The sequence below is a fragment of the Salmo salar genome, chromosome 16 (assembly GCF_965601325.2).
Source record: "Salmo salar chromosome 16, fSalSal1, whole genome shotgun sequence".
Taxonomy (NCBI): Eukaryota; Metazoa; Chordata; class Actinopteri; order Salmoniformes; family Salmonidae; genus Salmo; species Salmo salar.
Window position 1 is genome coordinate 72,907,336 of NC_138306.1, and position 17,995 is coordinate 72,925,330.

Below are 17,995 nucleotides of genomic sequence, written 5' to 3' on the forward strand. Positions count from 1 at the left end.
CACCAGTAAACATGTGGTCTGAGGGGTTTGTTGTCTGACATAAAATAAATCCATCTTCTACAACCCTCTGACAAGACAACAAATGACAGACTGAAACTAACCGTCAAGAGCCTGAGAACCTACAAGTCTGAAATAGGCAGGTCCTGTTTTATCCATTAAGACAGAAACCCAGTGAGCCATTCATAACTTATATACAATGAATATTCTGGGAAAAACCCGTCGTCTCAGAAGAAAAGCGGTCATAATCGTAAATGCACCGGTGCCAGAGGAAAGTCTGAGGGTTGAGTTTTCCCCCGGAACGAGGGCTGGGGAGCCTCGCCGTGAGCCAACAGGCCTTCCTCCCATGTGCCACAGCTGTTCAGAGAGGAGGAGGAGGGGGGAGGAGAGCGAGAGAGGAGACCTCTAAACCCGGCTGACAGAATCTTGGTAACTTACCACTTCTTGGACTTGAGACGCGGGGGAGGGTTCCTTGGGATGAGGAAGAGTGCTCGCATCGGATGCATGTCGCACAGCGCTGAAAGTGAACACACACACCAGAAGAGATAAAGGAGGGAATCAGTAGAAACATGACAGCGAGAAAAGCAAAAGACAAGGGCAGAAGGAACCAATAGAGTTGCCATCTAAAAGAGACGATAGAGGTGGGACCTGGGGAAGGCAGGTACTTACGAGGAGCTCCTTCGGCCATTTCAATGGCCGTGATTCCAGTGGACCACAAGTCACTCTGAGAGACACACAGTGAGAGAGGCATCAGAGATAGCAACACACACACACTACATCAGACACTGAGGAGCAACATCCTCGACCCCACATCGTACCAGTAGCTAAAGATGTCAAGGAGGACATAGGGGGCTAAAAGATCTGAGTACTGTGAGGAAGAGGGTCTTACTCTGTAGTCGTAGGTGGCCTCAGGGTTCTCGTCACAGGCGATGACCTCGGGCGCCATCCAATAGGGCGTCCCGATGAATGTGTTCCTCCTCCCCACCGTTCGGTCCAACTGGGCACTCACGCCAAAGTCCACTGACAAGACAACCAATCAGAAGAGACAAGTTGAAACTAGTTATATACAACTGCACTGCAGTAAACACCTAGACTAGGTGACTGGCTAAAATGGCTGTGATTTTGGAGTTCCGAGATTGGCAGCTGCAGGGTTTAGACCAATCAGGGTTGTTGTCCGTAACGTACAAAACAATGTCACTCACCAAGCTTGACCTCGGCGTTCTCTGTGAGCAGGACGTTCTGTCCCTTGATGTCACGGTGGATGACGTGGTGGGCGTGCAGGTGGGCCAGTCCCTGAAGAAGAGGAGGAGGAGGAGGAGAGGGAAGTGTGTAGAGATGAGACCACATGTCTAAGACCAGAGCTGAGCATTGATGTAGTGGAGGGTGAAGACTTGTCACCTTTCTATTTACATGTGTATTACATAATGAACAAGGAGACTGAAGACAGGAGGTAAAAGGGAAGAGGAGGGGATGGAGGGGGCCGGAGGAGAAGCTCACCCGGAGGATTTCTCTGGAGATGTAGGCGATCCAGTCCTCCTTAAGCTGGTTTCCTTTAGTGTTCTTCACCAGGTCTGTGATGGAGCCCGCCCCACAGAACTCCATCACCAGCTACAGGAAACACACACAGATGAATACATAAGCACTTCTAAGGCTAAATGAGTGTCAAAACAGTAAAAGCCATTGGGAAACAGTCCTGCTAGACACTCACCCACAGTTGGTCATCGTGCCCCGGGGGACTCTTCTTGATAAAAGCACCGTAGTATGTGGCAATGTTTCTGTGATGGGAGTACTTCTTCAGCATATTGATCTCCAGTTTGATCTCCTCCTCCTCATCCTACAGGCACACAGACACCACTAGTCATTAGATGAAGAGAGAAGGGGGAGGAAGACCTCATAGGAAAATAACTATCGTGTGTGTGTGTGCGGACGGTTCCAGATTGATTATTATCCATCATTTCCCACATTCCACAAAGGCCAAGTCTCGTGGGGGTTGGTAAGTGCCTTTGTAGGGGGGAATTAAACCCTCATTCATCCACGGCCCCTAAACAATGTGACATCTCGGCTACGCAGTACACACACTGCCCTAACGACTTCTTTGTTTGGGTATTAATGATGTGTATCTCATTGTGTGTGTGTGGTCCATGGCAGACAGAATCCATTATACCATCTGTGACCCATCTCTCTATACGACTTAGGAGTGTGAACATTTAAACTAAATTGAGATCCTTAACATTAAGAAAAATTCCAAACAGAAACGGTTTCCTTCCACAAATTTAAAACCACAGTACAGTTCCATTATTTTCCGTGTTACAGCGTAAGAGGCCTGGGGAAAGTTGTGTCATTTAAATAAAACCAGAGAGGAAGAGGCGAACTTCAGGCTACTTTGGTGAATTTGCAAATCAAGGAAGACAAGACATTGCGAGAGACAGATTACCAAGACACATGAGCCCGGTTCTGCCTGCCCCCTCCCTGGCTCGCCTGCTCTTTCTCTTCGCTAATGATGCGAGTGTGTACAGCATTCCATTGTGAGACACAGCTTTTGATTGCCGATAGATAGGCTTAGTGCACGGTTCTGCCTGTCTGCCTGGTGACCAACCTGCCTATTCTGATAGATAGGCTTAGTGCACGGTTCTGCCTGTCTGCCTGGTGACCAACCTGCCTATTCTGATAGATAGGCTTAGTGCACGGTTCTGCCTGTCTGCCTGGTGACCAACCTGCCTATTCTGATAGATAGGCTTAGTGCACGGTTCTGCCTGTCTGCCTGGTGACCAACCTGCCTATTCTGATAGATAGGCTTAGTGCACGGTTCTGCCTGTCTGCCTGGTGACCAACCTGCCTATTCTGATAGATAGGCTTAGTGCACGGTTCTGCCCGTCTGCCTGGTGACCCAACCTGCCTATTCTGATAGATAGGCTTAGTGCACGGTTCTGCCTGTCTGCCTGGTGACCCAACCTGCCTATTCTGATAGATAGGCTTAGTGCACGGTTCTGCCTGTCTGCCTGGTGACCCAACCTGCCTATTCTGATAGATAGGCTTAGTGCACGGTTCTGCCTGTCTGCCTGGTGACCAACCTGCCTATTCTGTGCACCGCTCCTCTCTCGCCATCCCTCACGACGAAAGATGCGAGTGTTTGTCTTCACGGAATTACGGCAACTAATCAGTCTCCTCCGTTCTAAACATACTGAATGTTAAGAGTCACGTGGGAGTCGACTCTCCAACATTATACCATCGTAGTTAACGGACGGAAAAAGACAGAAAGGCAAGCGACAGCAGCTAAGCCCTGTATGGCAATACTTTGAGAAGTTCAATGAGAAGGAAATGCAAACTTTGAGGTGGAATTGAGGTACAGGTGCAATGCTTAACCATCTGAAAAGGGACTAACCGTGAGACACAAACCGTTGCTGGCAGAAGCGCAGCAGCATTGTGAATTGACGTGGAATTTTATGAATTTTTCTTATCGTTTTTACAGAAAACCGATTATTATTTAAAAAAAATTATTTAAAAGATGTTTAATTTACCACAGCCCTAATACGACTGTACATGTATATATCAAACCCCCTCCGCTAAACAACTGGAATTCCATTAGAGCCCATGCCTACACATTTATTTCCAACTTCAGGAGAGAATCATTTTAAAATCAGGCTTTTCAGCAGTAGAATGATTTCAATGTGCTATCCCCATTCATAACCTAAACACACACACACACACACACACACACACACACACACAAATGGGGTTTTACACATCCAAGACCTTAACACCCACACAAAAACAGCCTCCCTCCCCCACCTCACATGAAAACGGCGAGAAAAGGTCACGCCGCGATCTCTTCTGTTGCAACAACTTAAACAATGATTAACAGTGACACCAACTGACACACAGCGAGTGGTAAAGCCCTGTGACGGCAGAGGTGTGTTTAAAGACGCACGTAGGAACACGCACACAGTTCTCTTCCACCAGACCCTTCCAGGACCAGCAGGTAGAGGCTGTCTGTCGGCTGTGCAGGCAGCTGTATTGCTGCTCTCCCTCCCTCTTTCCCATTTTCCCCGCAGCTGTTTGTGAACAGGGACAGGCGGCTGCCTGAGCATTCCTGACAATCACTAGGACAAAAACGAGGGGGGGGGGGGGGGGGGAATTCACTTTTGGGTATGTGATTGTCTATTTAGACAGAAATGTACATTTCATTGCCATTATCATTCAAGCGGTTAACTCAGCACCATGTAGGTCAAAGGGTAAAACAATACACAGCATAGCCAGGCATTTAAACTGGGAGAGCAGAGCTTGGAGCTGGCTAACAGTGCTGCCCAGGACGGCCCTGCCCACCTCTCCCTCTCTCAGCAACAGTAACAGATTGCTAGGACAACAGAGAGCTGTTGTTGAGGTAACAAGCGCTCTTCCACCTGGCAGGGTGAAGCTACAGAGTCATTCATACTCATATAACTGTACTTCTGTGTGTGTGTACGTAACCTGCCTATAGAGGTGAATCGCACTACATCTATCCATCATATCTTAGACTAGAGGCGATATCAGGGCAGGTGTATGACGACGTAACAGCGGGGTGGAGTGGGTCCTCACTAGTTACCACAGAGTAATAAACCCCACCTATTTCTACAATTTCTATTCTTAATTTTTATTTTAAGCCTAACCTTATCCACAATGCCAACTTCATGCCTAACCTTAAACTAACACTAAAAAACAACTCATTTTTGTTTTCATGAATTGTAGCGATAGACCTTTTTGGCTTTGTGGGAACCAGGTGAGACATGCCCTATGACACCCATGGCAGGAAACGGTTAGGCAACACATCATCAGAGCCTTACTCATGACAGGCAGCAGGGAGTGGCAGGCAGGGGGCAAGTCAGGGCATAAGAACAGAGAAACTGGTCGAGAACCAGAATGACCAAATTGGCATGCAACGGAATTGAGAATTTGACTTAGGCAATGTTTAAGAGTAAACGTTATACGACATGGGCCACATGGTAGGCCTATAGTACAAAGGCTATATCATAAAACTAACCACAAGTCCCTTGGGATGGGGGGGGGGGGGGGGGGTTGATTGCATTAGGTTGTGTGTGTGTGTGGCCCAGCTAGTTCCATATTCACTGGGAGGTCCTATTTCAGTAGCAGAATGCCACAGAGAGCGCAAAGGGCTGCCCTCCTGCCTGCCTCAAAATGACATAATTTAGCCATAAAACATCCTGCTGGCTTTAGCTGTAATGAGCTCTGATTATTATCCTGAGATTTACGAGTGGCTGATTACGGAGAAGTCAAAGTTCTTCCTGAAATGTAGACGGACCTCAAAAGAACTTCCATGTAGACTAGCACATTCTAAATGAGGAGTTGACTAACTACAATACAAGACCACAACACGACATGAACGTCAAACACCTCATTCCAAAATCATTGCATTAATATGGAGTTGGTCCCCCCTTTGCTGCTATAACAACCTCCACACTCCACACTGGGAAGGCTTTCTACTAGATGTTGGAACATTGCTGCAGGGACTTGGCTTCCATTCAGCCACAAGAGTATTAGTGAGGTTGTGCACAGATGTTGGGCGATTAGGCCTGACTCAGTGGCCGTTCAAATTCATCCCAAAGGTGTTTGATGGGGTTGAGGTCAGGGCTCTGTGCAGGCCAGTCAAGTTCTTCCACACCAATCACGACAAACCATTTATGTTTGGACCTCGAATTGTGGACGGTGGCATTGTCATGTTGAAACAGGAAAGGGCCTTCCCCAAACTGTTGCCACAAAGTGAGAAGCACAGAATCAAGAATGTCATTGTATGCTGTAGTGTTAAGATTTCCCTTCACTGGAACTAAGGGGCCTAGCCTGAACCATGAAAATCAGCCCCAGTCCATTATTCCTCCTCCACCAAACTTCACAGTTGGCACTATTCATTGGGGCTGGTAGCGTTCTCCTGGCATCCGCCAAACCCAGATTCGTCCGTCAGAATGCAAGATGGTGAAGCGTGATTCATCACTCCAGAGAACATGTTTCCACTGCTCCAGAGTCCAATGGCGGCAAGCTTTACACCACTCCAGCCAATGCTTGGCATTGCGCATGGTGATCTTAGGCTTGTGTGCGGCTGCTCGGCCATGGAAACCCATTTCATGAAGCTCCTGATGAACAGTTCTTGTGATCAAGTTGCTTCCAGAGGCAGTTTGGAACTCGTAGTGAATGTTGCAACCGAGGACCAATGATTTTCACATGCTTCAGCACTCCCGTTCTGTGAGCTTGTGTGACTTACTGCTTTGCGGCTGAGTCGTTGTTGCTCCTAGACGTTTCCACTTCACAATAACAGTACTTACAGTTGACCGGGGCAGCTCTAGCAGGGCAGATATTTGACAAACTGACTTGTTGGAAAGGTGGCATCCTATGACGGTTGAAAGTCACTAGGCTCTTCAATAAGCCCATTCTGCTGCCAATTTTTGTCTATGGAGATTGCATGGCTGTGTGCTCAATTTTATACACTGAAATAGCCGAATCCACATACTTTTGTATACACACGTGTGTGTGTGTGTGTGTGTGTGTGTGAATATACACTGTGTGTGTGTGTGTGTATGTGTGTGTGTATATATATATATATATATATATATATATAGACACACACACATATATACACATACGTGTGTGTGTGTGTATGTATGTATGTGTATATATATATGTATAAATACACACACACACACACACACACACACACACACACACACACACACACACACACACACACACACACACACACACACACACACACACACACACACACACACACAGCTAAAATACATCAAGAGCTTGTACTTCCACTAATTGAAGGTAGCATTTTAGATTTTTGAATAGGCGAAGACACTTTCAACAACCCTGGTTAAGGCTCTTGGCGTCAATCTCAATGTAATAACCCTGCAAAACCACCTGACGTGAGGCCAGTTATCCTTTAATCTGAGGCCCAAATAAGACAATGGTCAGCTGATCTGAGACCTGGTTGACAAATAAAACAGGCAGAGCAGGCAGTTTGAAATGTCAAAGGTCATCTCAGCTCAGGACTACACTGTTTCACCAATTGACCAGGCCATGTAACATCCTCCTTGAACAATACACACACACACACACACACACACACACGGTGGGGGGTGGGTTGTTACAGTTAGTCTGAACTTCTTTACCTCTGTGACGTCCATGACCTTGATGGCGGCCAGCTGTCCAGTTTTGACATGTCTCCCCTGTAGAGACGAAGAGAAAAGGAGAAGATAGCAGGTCAGTCATCACGAGGTCAACCGAGGGTAACAGTAATACACTGATCAGCAGGGTTAGGGTTAATAAGTGTGTGCGCGCGCACACACGCCACTTGAACTTGCAAAACATGCCTTCTTACAGTAAATCCCATCTTAGCTATGTACATAGTGGCCTACAGCTGACTAACCGTGAGAGTTGTTTCCATAGACAACCATCATCCCTTTGATTAAGTCCACTGTGTAGCGTCACGTGGCTGGTTAAGCCTAGCATAGATACAGAACAACCACCAGCATCCAAACAGACAGACAATCTCTGGGCTGAACAAACATTCCCACAGTTCTCCTCTCTCCCTCTCAGCAGAGACAGAAATAGTCTCTTACTCTCCCTCAGTCTCAAACCCCTCAAAACAGATAAAAGCTGCTAATAATTATCCGGATAGAAACCAAAATGGGGATTTCCACTACTGTGGGGCTGCAGTGTGTATGATAACAGCCACAGCAGTGTTGTTTTTGATGATAGACAGCTGCTTCTATCTGAACACGACGCGCACACACACACACACACACACGACGACCATCTCTGGACCGTCGCCTATTATGAGTGAACAATCCACAGTCAATTGAAAATACGCATGGTTAATTACAAAAGCCGAGCAACTTATTCTCTCCAGCTACGGATGAGACGAAAGCCTCCATGCCTTTACTCTCTGGACTTAAAATCCTCTCAACTTTGATCCCGGGGCCACTGTCTATAAAAACATCAGTGACATTACTGATCACTCGAGTCCCCGTCGAGACAGGCAAGCCTTTGGTCGAGGTGAAAGGTCACAGGTGCATTGGAGAGGTTCAGTTTTCACCCCCCTGCGGCCCCCCCCAACTCCGTGAGCCCAGAGAACGCAGTCCTAAAGCATGACGCTTGGGTGACAATCTTTGGAAGAAAATGTTGGTTTTATCGAGAAAACGAAGAGGAATCTCCGTAACATTGTTGGATATGTAGGCCAATTCACTACCCGTGACGTGAATGTATTTTTGTGCCCACTGATTTCTCATGTCTCAGATTCAGGTCATGGGGCAGGGTGGACTAGAAAATAAAGCAGGAAGGAATGTAGGCTATAGACAGGAAGTGGAGGATGATCGATCAACCAATCGGTGTGAGATAAGGCTTCAGGAGGGCCCACATTGCTCCAGCCAGTCCCCTCTCCCATACCAGTCCTAAACTCCCCTCCACTATCACACAACACAAACACTCACCTCACATCACGCCTCATCCTCCAATAACAACCTGCTGGAGCTGAGCTACAGGGGCCTTGTCTGGACACAGCAGGCAGGGAAGGAGCTGACTGAGTCAGGGGCCTTGTCTGAACACAGCAGGCAGGGAAGGAGCTGACTGAGTCAGGGGCCTTGTCTGGACACAGCAGGCAGGGAAGGAGCTGACTGAGTCAGGGGCCTTGTCTGGACACAGCAGGCAGGGAAGGAGCTGACTGAGTCAGGGGCCTTGTCTGGACACAGCAGGCAGGGAAGGAGCTGACTGAGTCAGGGGCCTTGTCTGAACACAGCAGGCAGGGAAGGAGCTGACTGAGTCAGGGGCCTTGTCTGGACACAGCAGGCAGGGAAGGAGCTGACTGAGTCAGGGGCCTTGTCTGGACACAGCAGGCAGGGAAGGAGCTGACTGAGTCAGGGGCCTTGTCTGAACACAGCAGGCAGGGAAGGAGCTGACTGAGTCAGGGGTCTTTGTGGGCCCCTGGTCTGATACGGTGGCCCTGGAGAGGTAACCTGAAGCTGGGGGGTTATCACTGAACAGGCAGCTTCCAGACACTTCATAAAGCCCCTAACCACAGCCAGATGTGCTGGCCTCTGTCCAATTCTAAAGACCGGAGCTCAGCAGGCGTACATTCAACCTCCCCACTCCTTAGACTATCACCAGAGTTAGACAGATCACACTGACACTATTAGCTAGTAGGCCATTCAACACAGTCTCTCCACACAGCACTGAAACCCTCTCGTCAGTCCTTCTACATTCATCCAGTAAAACCAGAAGCAAATCCCACGCGTTCCCATTCCTTCCTTCTCAAGTCAACGACTCCCTGGAAACACATAAGCCAACTCCCACTAGAGGCGGAGCTTCCCGGAGGAATGACAGAATGCTGAAATCACTTTATGTCATCCTACATGGTAATACGATAGCTCACAACAACCTGGATTGCTCTAACGGATGGTCATCCATCCATGTTGTTACTGCCATCCATCCATGTTATTATGCCACACACTGCTAAAGCATATAGCCTAGCTGCCATAAAGGTTGGTCCAGCACATCAGAGGCAAGGTAAAGGGAGGTGAGCTGGCTGGTAATGGGGGGCTAATAGCACCAGGGGGGAGGGGTCAGATGAAGATGTAAGGTGACATTTGAGCATGGAGAGAGGGGGGGGTGGGGGGGGGGTAGAGGGTAGAGGGGGGTGGGTAGAGGGGGTGGGTAGAGGGGGTGGGTAGAGGGGGGGGTAGAGGGGGGTGTGTAGAGGGGGGTGGGTAGAGGGGGGTGGGTAGAGGGGGGTGGGTAGAGGGGGGTGGGTAGAGGGGGGTGGGTAGAGGGGGAGGGTAGAGGGGGGAGGGGGGTGGGTAGAGGGGGGTACAGGCGTTGGGTGATGAGCTAATCCACTTTAGGGCAGGCAATGTATGGTCTAGGCTACGCAGGCAATGCCTCACACACACACACACACACACACACACACACACACACACACACACACAGAGAGAGAAATCATAAACACACAGATCAGGAACGTATATTGTTGCCTCAACACAAACCAGATGAGCAGTGGTGAGAGAGAGATGGTCTAGTGAGCAGCAGCACGAGACGACCGAGACAGTGTGTAACTATACTGTATCTACTACACATACCAGGTAACTGACCCTACCTCACTAACAGACCCTGTCTGTACTGTATCTAGTACACATACCAGGTAACTGACCCTACCTCACTAACAGACCCTGTCTGTACTGTATCTACTACACATACCAGGTAACTGACCCTACCTCACTAACAGACCCTGTCTGTACTGTACCTACTACACATACCAGGTAACTGACCCTACCTCACTAACAGACCCTGTCTGTACTGTATCTACTACACATACCAGGTAACTGACCCTACCTCACTAACAGACCCTGTCTGTACTGTATCTACTACACATACCAGGTAACTGACCCTACCTCACTAACAGACCCTGTCTGTACTGTATCTACTACACATACCAGGTAACTGACCCTACCTCACTAACAGACCCTGTCTGTACTGTATCTACTACACATACCAGGTAACTGACCCTACCTCACTAACAGACCCTGTCTGTACTGTATCTACTACACATACCAGGTAACTGACCCTACCTCACTAACAGACCCTGTCTATACTGTATCTACTACACATACCAGGTAACTGACCCTACCTCACTAACAGACCCTGTCTGTACTGTACCTACTACACATACCAGGTAACTGACCCTACCTCACTAACAGACCCTGTCTGTACTGTACCTACTACACATACCAGGTAACTGACCCTACCTCACTAACAGACCCTGTCTGTACTGTATCTACTACACATACCAGGTAACTGACCCTACCTCACTAACAGACCCCGTCTGTACTGTATCTACTACACATACCAGGTAACTGACCCTACCTCACTAACAGACCCTGTCTGTACTGTATCTACTACACATACCAGGTAACTGACCCACTGCTGACCCTACCTCTTACCAGAACACACTACGGATGGGGGGGGGGGGACAGAGCAGACAAAGACAGGAGGAAAGAGATGGGGGAGAGGTCGTGGTTTACTCCATGGTACAGTATGTAGATGTCTGTGCATTCTCCCATCGGATATAGAGCCACACGTGACAGAGTCCGCGAGAGACTGAAGGAGTTGAGCCACTTTAGGCCAGCAGAGAAGCCAGCCAACGCTGGGCGGGCTGTGAGAGTAGAGACCAGCCAACGCTGGGCGGGCTGTGAGAGTAGAGACCAGCCAACGCTGGGCGGGCTGTGAGAGTAGAGACCAGCCAACGCTGGGCGGGCTGTGAGAGTAGAGACCAGCCAACGCTGGGCGGGCTGTGAGAGTAGAGACCAGCCAACGCTGGGCGGGCTGTGAGAGTAGAGACCAGCCAACGCTGGGCGGGCTGTGAGAGTAGAGACCAGCCAACGCTGGGCGGGCTGTGAGAGTAGAGACCAGCCAACGCTGGGCGGGCTGTGAGAGTAGAGACCAGCCAACGCTGGGCGGGCTGTGAGAGTAGAGACCAGCCAACGCTGGGCGGGCTGTGAGAGTAGAGACCAGCCAACGCTGGGCGGGCTGTGAGAGTAGAGACCAGCCAACGCTGGGCGGGCTGTGAGAGTAGAGACCAGCCAACGCTGGGCGGGCTGTGAGAGTAGAGACCAGCCAACGCTGGGCGGGCTGTGAGAGTAGAGACCAGCCAACGCTGGGCGGGCTGTGAGAGTAGAGACCAGTCAATAATGCAGCTGCTATTGATCACAGTGCAGCTGCTACAGTACCGGCCTCTGAAGAAACACTCCAACAGAAAACATGTTTTCCTTCAGCACTTGGAGAGAAAGGGCTGTGGTCTCAATGGAAGAGGCGAGTATCAGCCATAAAAACTTGAGTTGTGTTCAATAGACTCAAAGTGTGGTCTACTTCACCTGCTTGTTTGCGGATTGAACCGACGAGGTGCTACGTGAGAAACGGGACACCGGAAGGAAAGCCTGTTGAATCTCAGACTGGGCTGCAGCCCCGGATGGGAACGCCGTCGCGTCCGCGAGGGGCTTCTGCGTCTCGCCCCCGTGTGATAACGAGGTGGCTCAACGGGTCGCTCATCACGCACACTTACACACACACAGAGCAGAGTTGTGTTCAGGCAGTGGTGTGGACAGCCCAGGGGCTGTGTGGGTCTTGTGACAGCCATTAGAGCAAGGGCTAGAGCAGGGGGGGAGAAGAGACAAAAGGAGCTGTAGCGGACTGTGTGTGTGTAGGGAAGACACACAAAGTGTGAGCACATGGTCAGATCAGCCTACCTGAAGCCAAACCAAAAAAATAGTTTTTCAAAATATTAGCTAGGTGGCTAGCTTTTATGAGGCCAGGAAACATATTCCTCACATGCTAGGAATGTATTTCCTCCACCGTTATAATGAAAAGGTGCCTCAGTCCCAAAACACAAGATTTTTGGGAGGAGTACAGATGACGTCGCCCACTGTATGCACTTCCGGTAGGCTGGACGCGTCCAGACTGAGGTGGTCAAGACAAATCTGAATACAATCAGACCAAAGCCACTTTGGGTGTAGACCATCTGTTCAATGCCATCTTTGTATTCTGATCGCAGCAGTCGCATGTCTACACTTACATTACCAGACACACCTAGCGGTCACCGTCAGACAAGGTCTGCCCCTACAGTTACGCTAATCCGTTTGCAACGCCTTTAGCGTTGCTTGCTAGCTACAGAGGTTATCTGGCTAGTTAGCTACAGTAATTATCTACAGCCATCAGATGTTGTGTTATATTTTGCCTATCCCACCGTTTATTGAAAGCATTCTGACATTTGAATACGGCGCAGGAAACGGGAATCTGGACACGGTAGACATTTCTATCTAGACGCATGACGTGTTCAGAATTCCATGATCAGAACACGAAAAAGCTGCATTAACTGTCAAGTCTAGACATGGCCTCTGTGAAACAGGGTGAGACCCTGGCCCCCGTCACAGAGTGGGTGACACGTTCAACACCAGACCAGCTGATTGGTCCCAGAGGGATAGGCTTCAATGGCTGTGCACTCAAATGGAATTGATGTTTAAGGTGTCCAGCGTAGTACCAAATACCAATACTACCTTGCTAGATCAGAGATTAAAATGGGCGATCTGTGATCATTTTGTACCCGAGAGGGTAATAGGAGCTAGTCTACAATCTGTGCAGACACCATGGGGTTAACCCACTGAGACATGCCTACTGCCTATGGCCCTCCACTCCCATTCCCAGCATACTAACCTACAATTGTGCCTCCACCAACTGTGGAAGGCTAGGCTATAAATAGTGGTTAACCCACAGCTAGCACCATTTAACTGAGCAGGCCGGTTAGCTTCCTGCTGCATAGCGCACATTAACAGGCCTGTGTACTACAGCTCAACACTGCTGCTTGGAGCACCTCACAGAGACATGTTTCCAAAGCTACCCACACCTACAGGTGTTACCTAAATATAGATCTGTTTATAGGAGAATGAATGTTCAAGAGGATCTTTAACTTTTCTTCATACTGGTTCCATTTTGGTCCCTCGCCCATAACACTTTGGGGTTTAACAGATCTGACCGAAAAAACTATTAGCGGACTGGGAGGATCTGGGTACACCAAATGGCCTAGTGGATGTAACAAGGAGCCGAAATGGACCCCGGGCCAGCATCATCCCCGCCGCTTCGCTCCGATGCTACCCCCAACTCCTCCTACTGGGTTGGCCAGCCAGCCTTTATCGTGCCGAGTCCTCCCAGCAATACACAGTTTGTCCTGGGAGGTAGTGCAGAGCGATTAACCAAAATGACAATTATTTTTTTTCGCTTTTTAAACAATTAATTGACCGACGTCAGTTCAATTATTTGAGTTCCATTTATTTATTTTTTTGAGCTCAATGCCGTTTCTCTGGAGATAAATCAGATCTTGCCTGAATGTGCGATGTAGTAGGTGGCAAATATTCTACATACAGTACCAGTCAAAAGTTTGGACACACCTACTCATTCAAGGGTTTTTCTTTATTTGTACTATGTTCTACATTGTAGAATAATAGTGAAGACATCAAAACTATGAAATAACACATATGGAAATCATGTAGTAACCAAAAAGTGTTAAACAAATCAAAATATATTTTACATTCTTCAAAATAGCCACCCTTTGCCTTGACAGCTTTGCACACTCTTGGCATTCTCTTAACCAGCTTCATGAGGTAGTCACCTGGAATACATTTCAATTAACTGGTGTGCCTTGTTAAAAGTTAATTTGTGGAATTTCTTTCCTTCTTAATGCATTTGAGCCAATCAGTTGTTGTGACAAGGTAGGGGGGTATACAGAAGATAGGGCTATTTGGTAAAAGATCAAGTCCATATGTGACTGACCGCCTTGATTCGGCCTTGTGTAGCAACATTTGAAATTGTAGTGGCACAAAGCTGAGGCACAGAGATACACAGCGGTATATCATACACGGCATTTGAGGAACAATGGGAAAATACTTCTGCTTTGAAAGTTGATAAGCTTCTAACTTCACTTTGGAGAAAAAGGCCTTTGAATGTTTTGGTACCTGCTGGAGAGCTTTGTCTACACCCATTCTGCATCGTTCACACCCTCTTAAGCTTCAGCCCCACCCATCTCTCCAAGGATTGATCTGAGCATTCTGTCCTAACAACAGTCAAGCTAACCGGCTAACATGAGAGAACCGTTCACTGACCATTTTACTCGCCCTAACAGAGCTGGTTTGGCTGTTTTTATGTCATCCAGAGCGTTGGTGACTGCACCTGTGCTGCTGGCAACAATTTACGCTTTTTTGCCAACGTTTACTGACACCGGCCAAATTAAAACCGGTGTTAGGCGTTCTTAACCTGTTGGGGATAGGGGGCAGTATTTGCACGGCCGGATAAAAAACACGTACCCGATTTAATCTGGTTACTACTCCTGCCCAGTAACTAGAATATGCATATAATTAATAGATTTGGATAGAAAACACTCCAAAGTTTATAAAACTGTTTGAATTGTGTCTGTGAGTATAACAGAACTCATATGGCAGTCAAAACCCTGAGACAAATCCTAACAGGAAATGGAAATCTGATGTGTGGAATCACTTCAAGCCTTTGCCATTGAAACACACAGGGACTTAATCATTTAGCACTTCCTAAGGCTTCCACTAGATGTCAACAGTCTTTACAAAGTGGTTTGAGTCTTCTATGGTAGAAACTGACCCAAAGAGAGGCTTGGGAAGTTGGTCACAGGGGGAGGGCTATTACTACTATGACGCGGGCGCCCATGGGAACCATTTTGTTCCGAAACGTTTAGTAAGACAATGCAATCGTCCGCCTTGAATATTATTGAAGCTCTGGTTGAAAAAGGCCCTAAAGATTTATGTCATACAACGTTTGACATGTTTGAACGAACGTAAATATATATTTTTTGCACATTCGTGACGACAAGTCCCGCGCGCTTCAGTACATTATGAGTAGCCTTCGGAACGCGCTAACAAGAAGGAGCTATTGGGACATACTATTAACTTTTTCGAACAAAACTACATTTGTTGTGGACCTGGGATTCCTGGAAGTGCCTTCTGATGAAGATAATCAAAAGGTAAGGGAATATTTACAATAGTATTTTTGATTTTAGATGGTTCCAAGATGGCGCCAACATGTATCGCCTAGCCTATTTTTCTGAGCATACCACGTCGTTTATTGCAAAGTGTGATTTCCCAGTAAAGTTCTTTTTAAATCTGGCAAAGCGGTTGCATTCACGAGATGTTAATCTATAATTCTTTGAATGACATTATTACATTTTAACAATGTTTTCGAATAGTAATTTTGTAAATTGTAGCGCTGATTCACCGGAAGCATTTGAGGGAAAATATTTTCTGAACGTCACGCGCTGATGTAAAATGCTGTTTTTATATACAAATATGAACTTTATCGAACAAAAAATGCATGTATTGTGTAACATGATGTCCTAGGAGTGTCATCTGATGAAGATTGTCAAAGGTTAGTGCTGCATTTAGCTGTGTTTTGGGTATTTGTGATCCATCTAGTTGCTTTGAAAATGGCAGTGTGATTTTTTTTGGCAGGGTACTCTCCTAACATAATCTAATGTTTTGCTTTTGCTGTAAAGCCTTTTTGAACTCGGACAACGTGGTTCGATTCAGGAGAGGTGTATCTATAAAATGGTGTAAAATAATCATATGTTTGAGAAATTGAAGTTATAGCATTTATGAGGTTTTGTATTTCGCGCGACGCGATTCCACTTTGCCCAGACAGGTTAAATTCATCAGTTATTCTGCGCTCTCACACACAGATGAGAGTGCTCTGAAATCAGAGTAGATAGCCAGAGCAAATTTTTGATAAAAAAATATTTTTAAAAGTTTACATTCAAATGGCACTCCTGTGAAGTAGTGGCGCACAACATAAGCCTAGTTTCCTGAAACAAGTCACATATTATGGCAAGAACAACTCAAATAAGCGAAGAGAAACGACAGCTCATCATTACTTTAAGACATGAAGGTCAGTCAATCTGAAAAATTTGAACTTTTACAATTTCTTCAAGTGCAGTTGCAAAAACCATCAAGCTCTGATGAAACTGGCTCTCATGAGGACCGGAACAGGAAAGGAAGACCCAGAGTTACCTCTGCTGCAGAGGATAAGTTCATTACAGTTACCAGCCTCAGAAATGAGCAATTATCTGCACCTCAGATTGCAGCCCAAATAAAAGCTTCACAGAGTTCTTGTAACAGACAGATCAACCTCAACTGTTCAGAGGAGACTGTGTGAAATCAGGCCTTCATGGTTGAATTGCTGCAAAGAAACCACTACTAAAAAGGTCACCAACAAGAAGAAGAGACTTGCTTGGGCCAAGAAACAGGAGCAGTAGACATTAGACCGGGGGAAATCTGTCCTTCTGAGAGTTCGAATGAGATTTTTGGTTCCAACCGCCGTGTCTTTGTGAGACGCAGAGTTGGTGAACGGATGATCTCCGCATGTGTGGTTCCCACCATGAAGAACGGTAGTGGTGGTATGATGGTGCTTTGCCTAGTTAAATAAAGGTAAAAAATTTAATTAAATTCTGCAGCGATCTCCCATCTGGTCTGCGCTTAGTGGGACTCACCTTTGTTTTTCAACAGGAAAATTACCCTCCAAGCTGTGTAAGGGCTATTTGACCAAGAAGGAGTGTGACGGAGTGCTGCATCAGATGACCTGGCCTCCACAATCACCGACCTCAACCAATTGAGATGAGTTGACAGCAGAGTGAAGGAAAAACAGCCAGCAAGTGCTCAGCATGTGGGAACTCCTTCAAGACTGTTGTAAAAGCCTTCCAGGTGACTACCTCATGAAATTGGTTGAGAGAATGCCAAGGTTGTGCAAAGCAGTCATCAAGGCAAAGGGTGGCTACTTTGAAGAATCTCAAATATAAAATATATTTTGATTTGTTTAACACTTTTTTGGTTACTACATGATTCCATATGTGTTATTTCATAGTTGATGTCTTCACTATTATTCTACAATGTAGAAAATAGTACAAAAGAAAAATCCTTTAATGAGTAGGTCTTCCAAAAATTTTGACTGGTGCTGTAGTTTTTGGGGAGAAAGCGTGTTAATTAACTACAATGACCATAATCCATTGCGCTCCTACTAGTCCGGTCTTTTTTGGCACTGAGATGGAGAGAAGAATCTCTGAAAATACATGATCTAAGAGATTGATAGTTAATACTAAGCAGTCATAAAAGTATGCCTTCTCAGAGATGACTTGGAATTAAATAGTAGTCATCAAATAAAACAAATGTCATGAAATTGTATTAATTGTTCTGTGTTACATCTATCAACCCACATAATGCAAAGCGCATTTGATGTCCACCCAAAAAAGATTACACCGAAAACAGTGATTATTTCTAAATAATCGAACCAAAAACTCTCAAGTGGTACAGAGAGGAGAGATGAGGAGGAGGAAAAGACAGGGAGGGGCAGAGACTGGGGATGTCTAGACGATTAGGAGGCAGACAGGTGT

The 17,995-nt window shown here is 46.9% G+C and overlaps 1 protein-coding gene across 11 annotated transcripts in view; it reads right to left on the minus strand.

Annotated features, from left to right (window-relative positions):
- The window catches only part of LOC106574534 (mitogen-activated protein kinase kinase kinase kinase 4), a 45,165-nt gene that overhangs the window by 18,545 nt on the left and 8,625 nt on the right, over positions 1–17,995 (minus strand). For all 11 annotated transcript variants that reach the window (XM_014150483.3, XM_045697679.2, XM_082962878.1 and 8 more), the window contains exons 3-9: positions 7,161–7,217; positions 1,706–1,831; positions 1,495–1,605; positions 1,200–1,290; positions 887–1,017; positions 667–721; positions 436–514 (exon numbers count right to left, since the gene is read on the minus strand). In XM_014150483.3, coding sequence (XP_014005958.1) covers positions 436–514; positions 667–721; positions 887–1,017; positions 1,200–1,290; positions 1,495–1,605; positions 1,706–1,831; positions 7,161–7,217 — 650 coding nt within the window. The remainder of the gene's footprint in view (positions 1–435; positions 515–666; positions 722–886; positions 1,018–1,199; positions 1,291–1,494; positions 1,606–1,705; positions 1,832–7,160; positions 7,218–17,995) is intronic.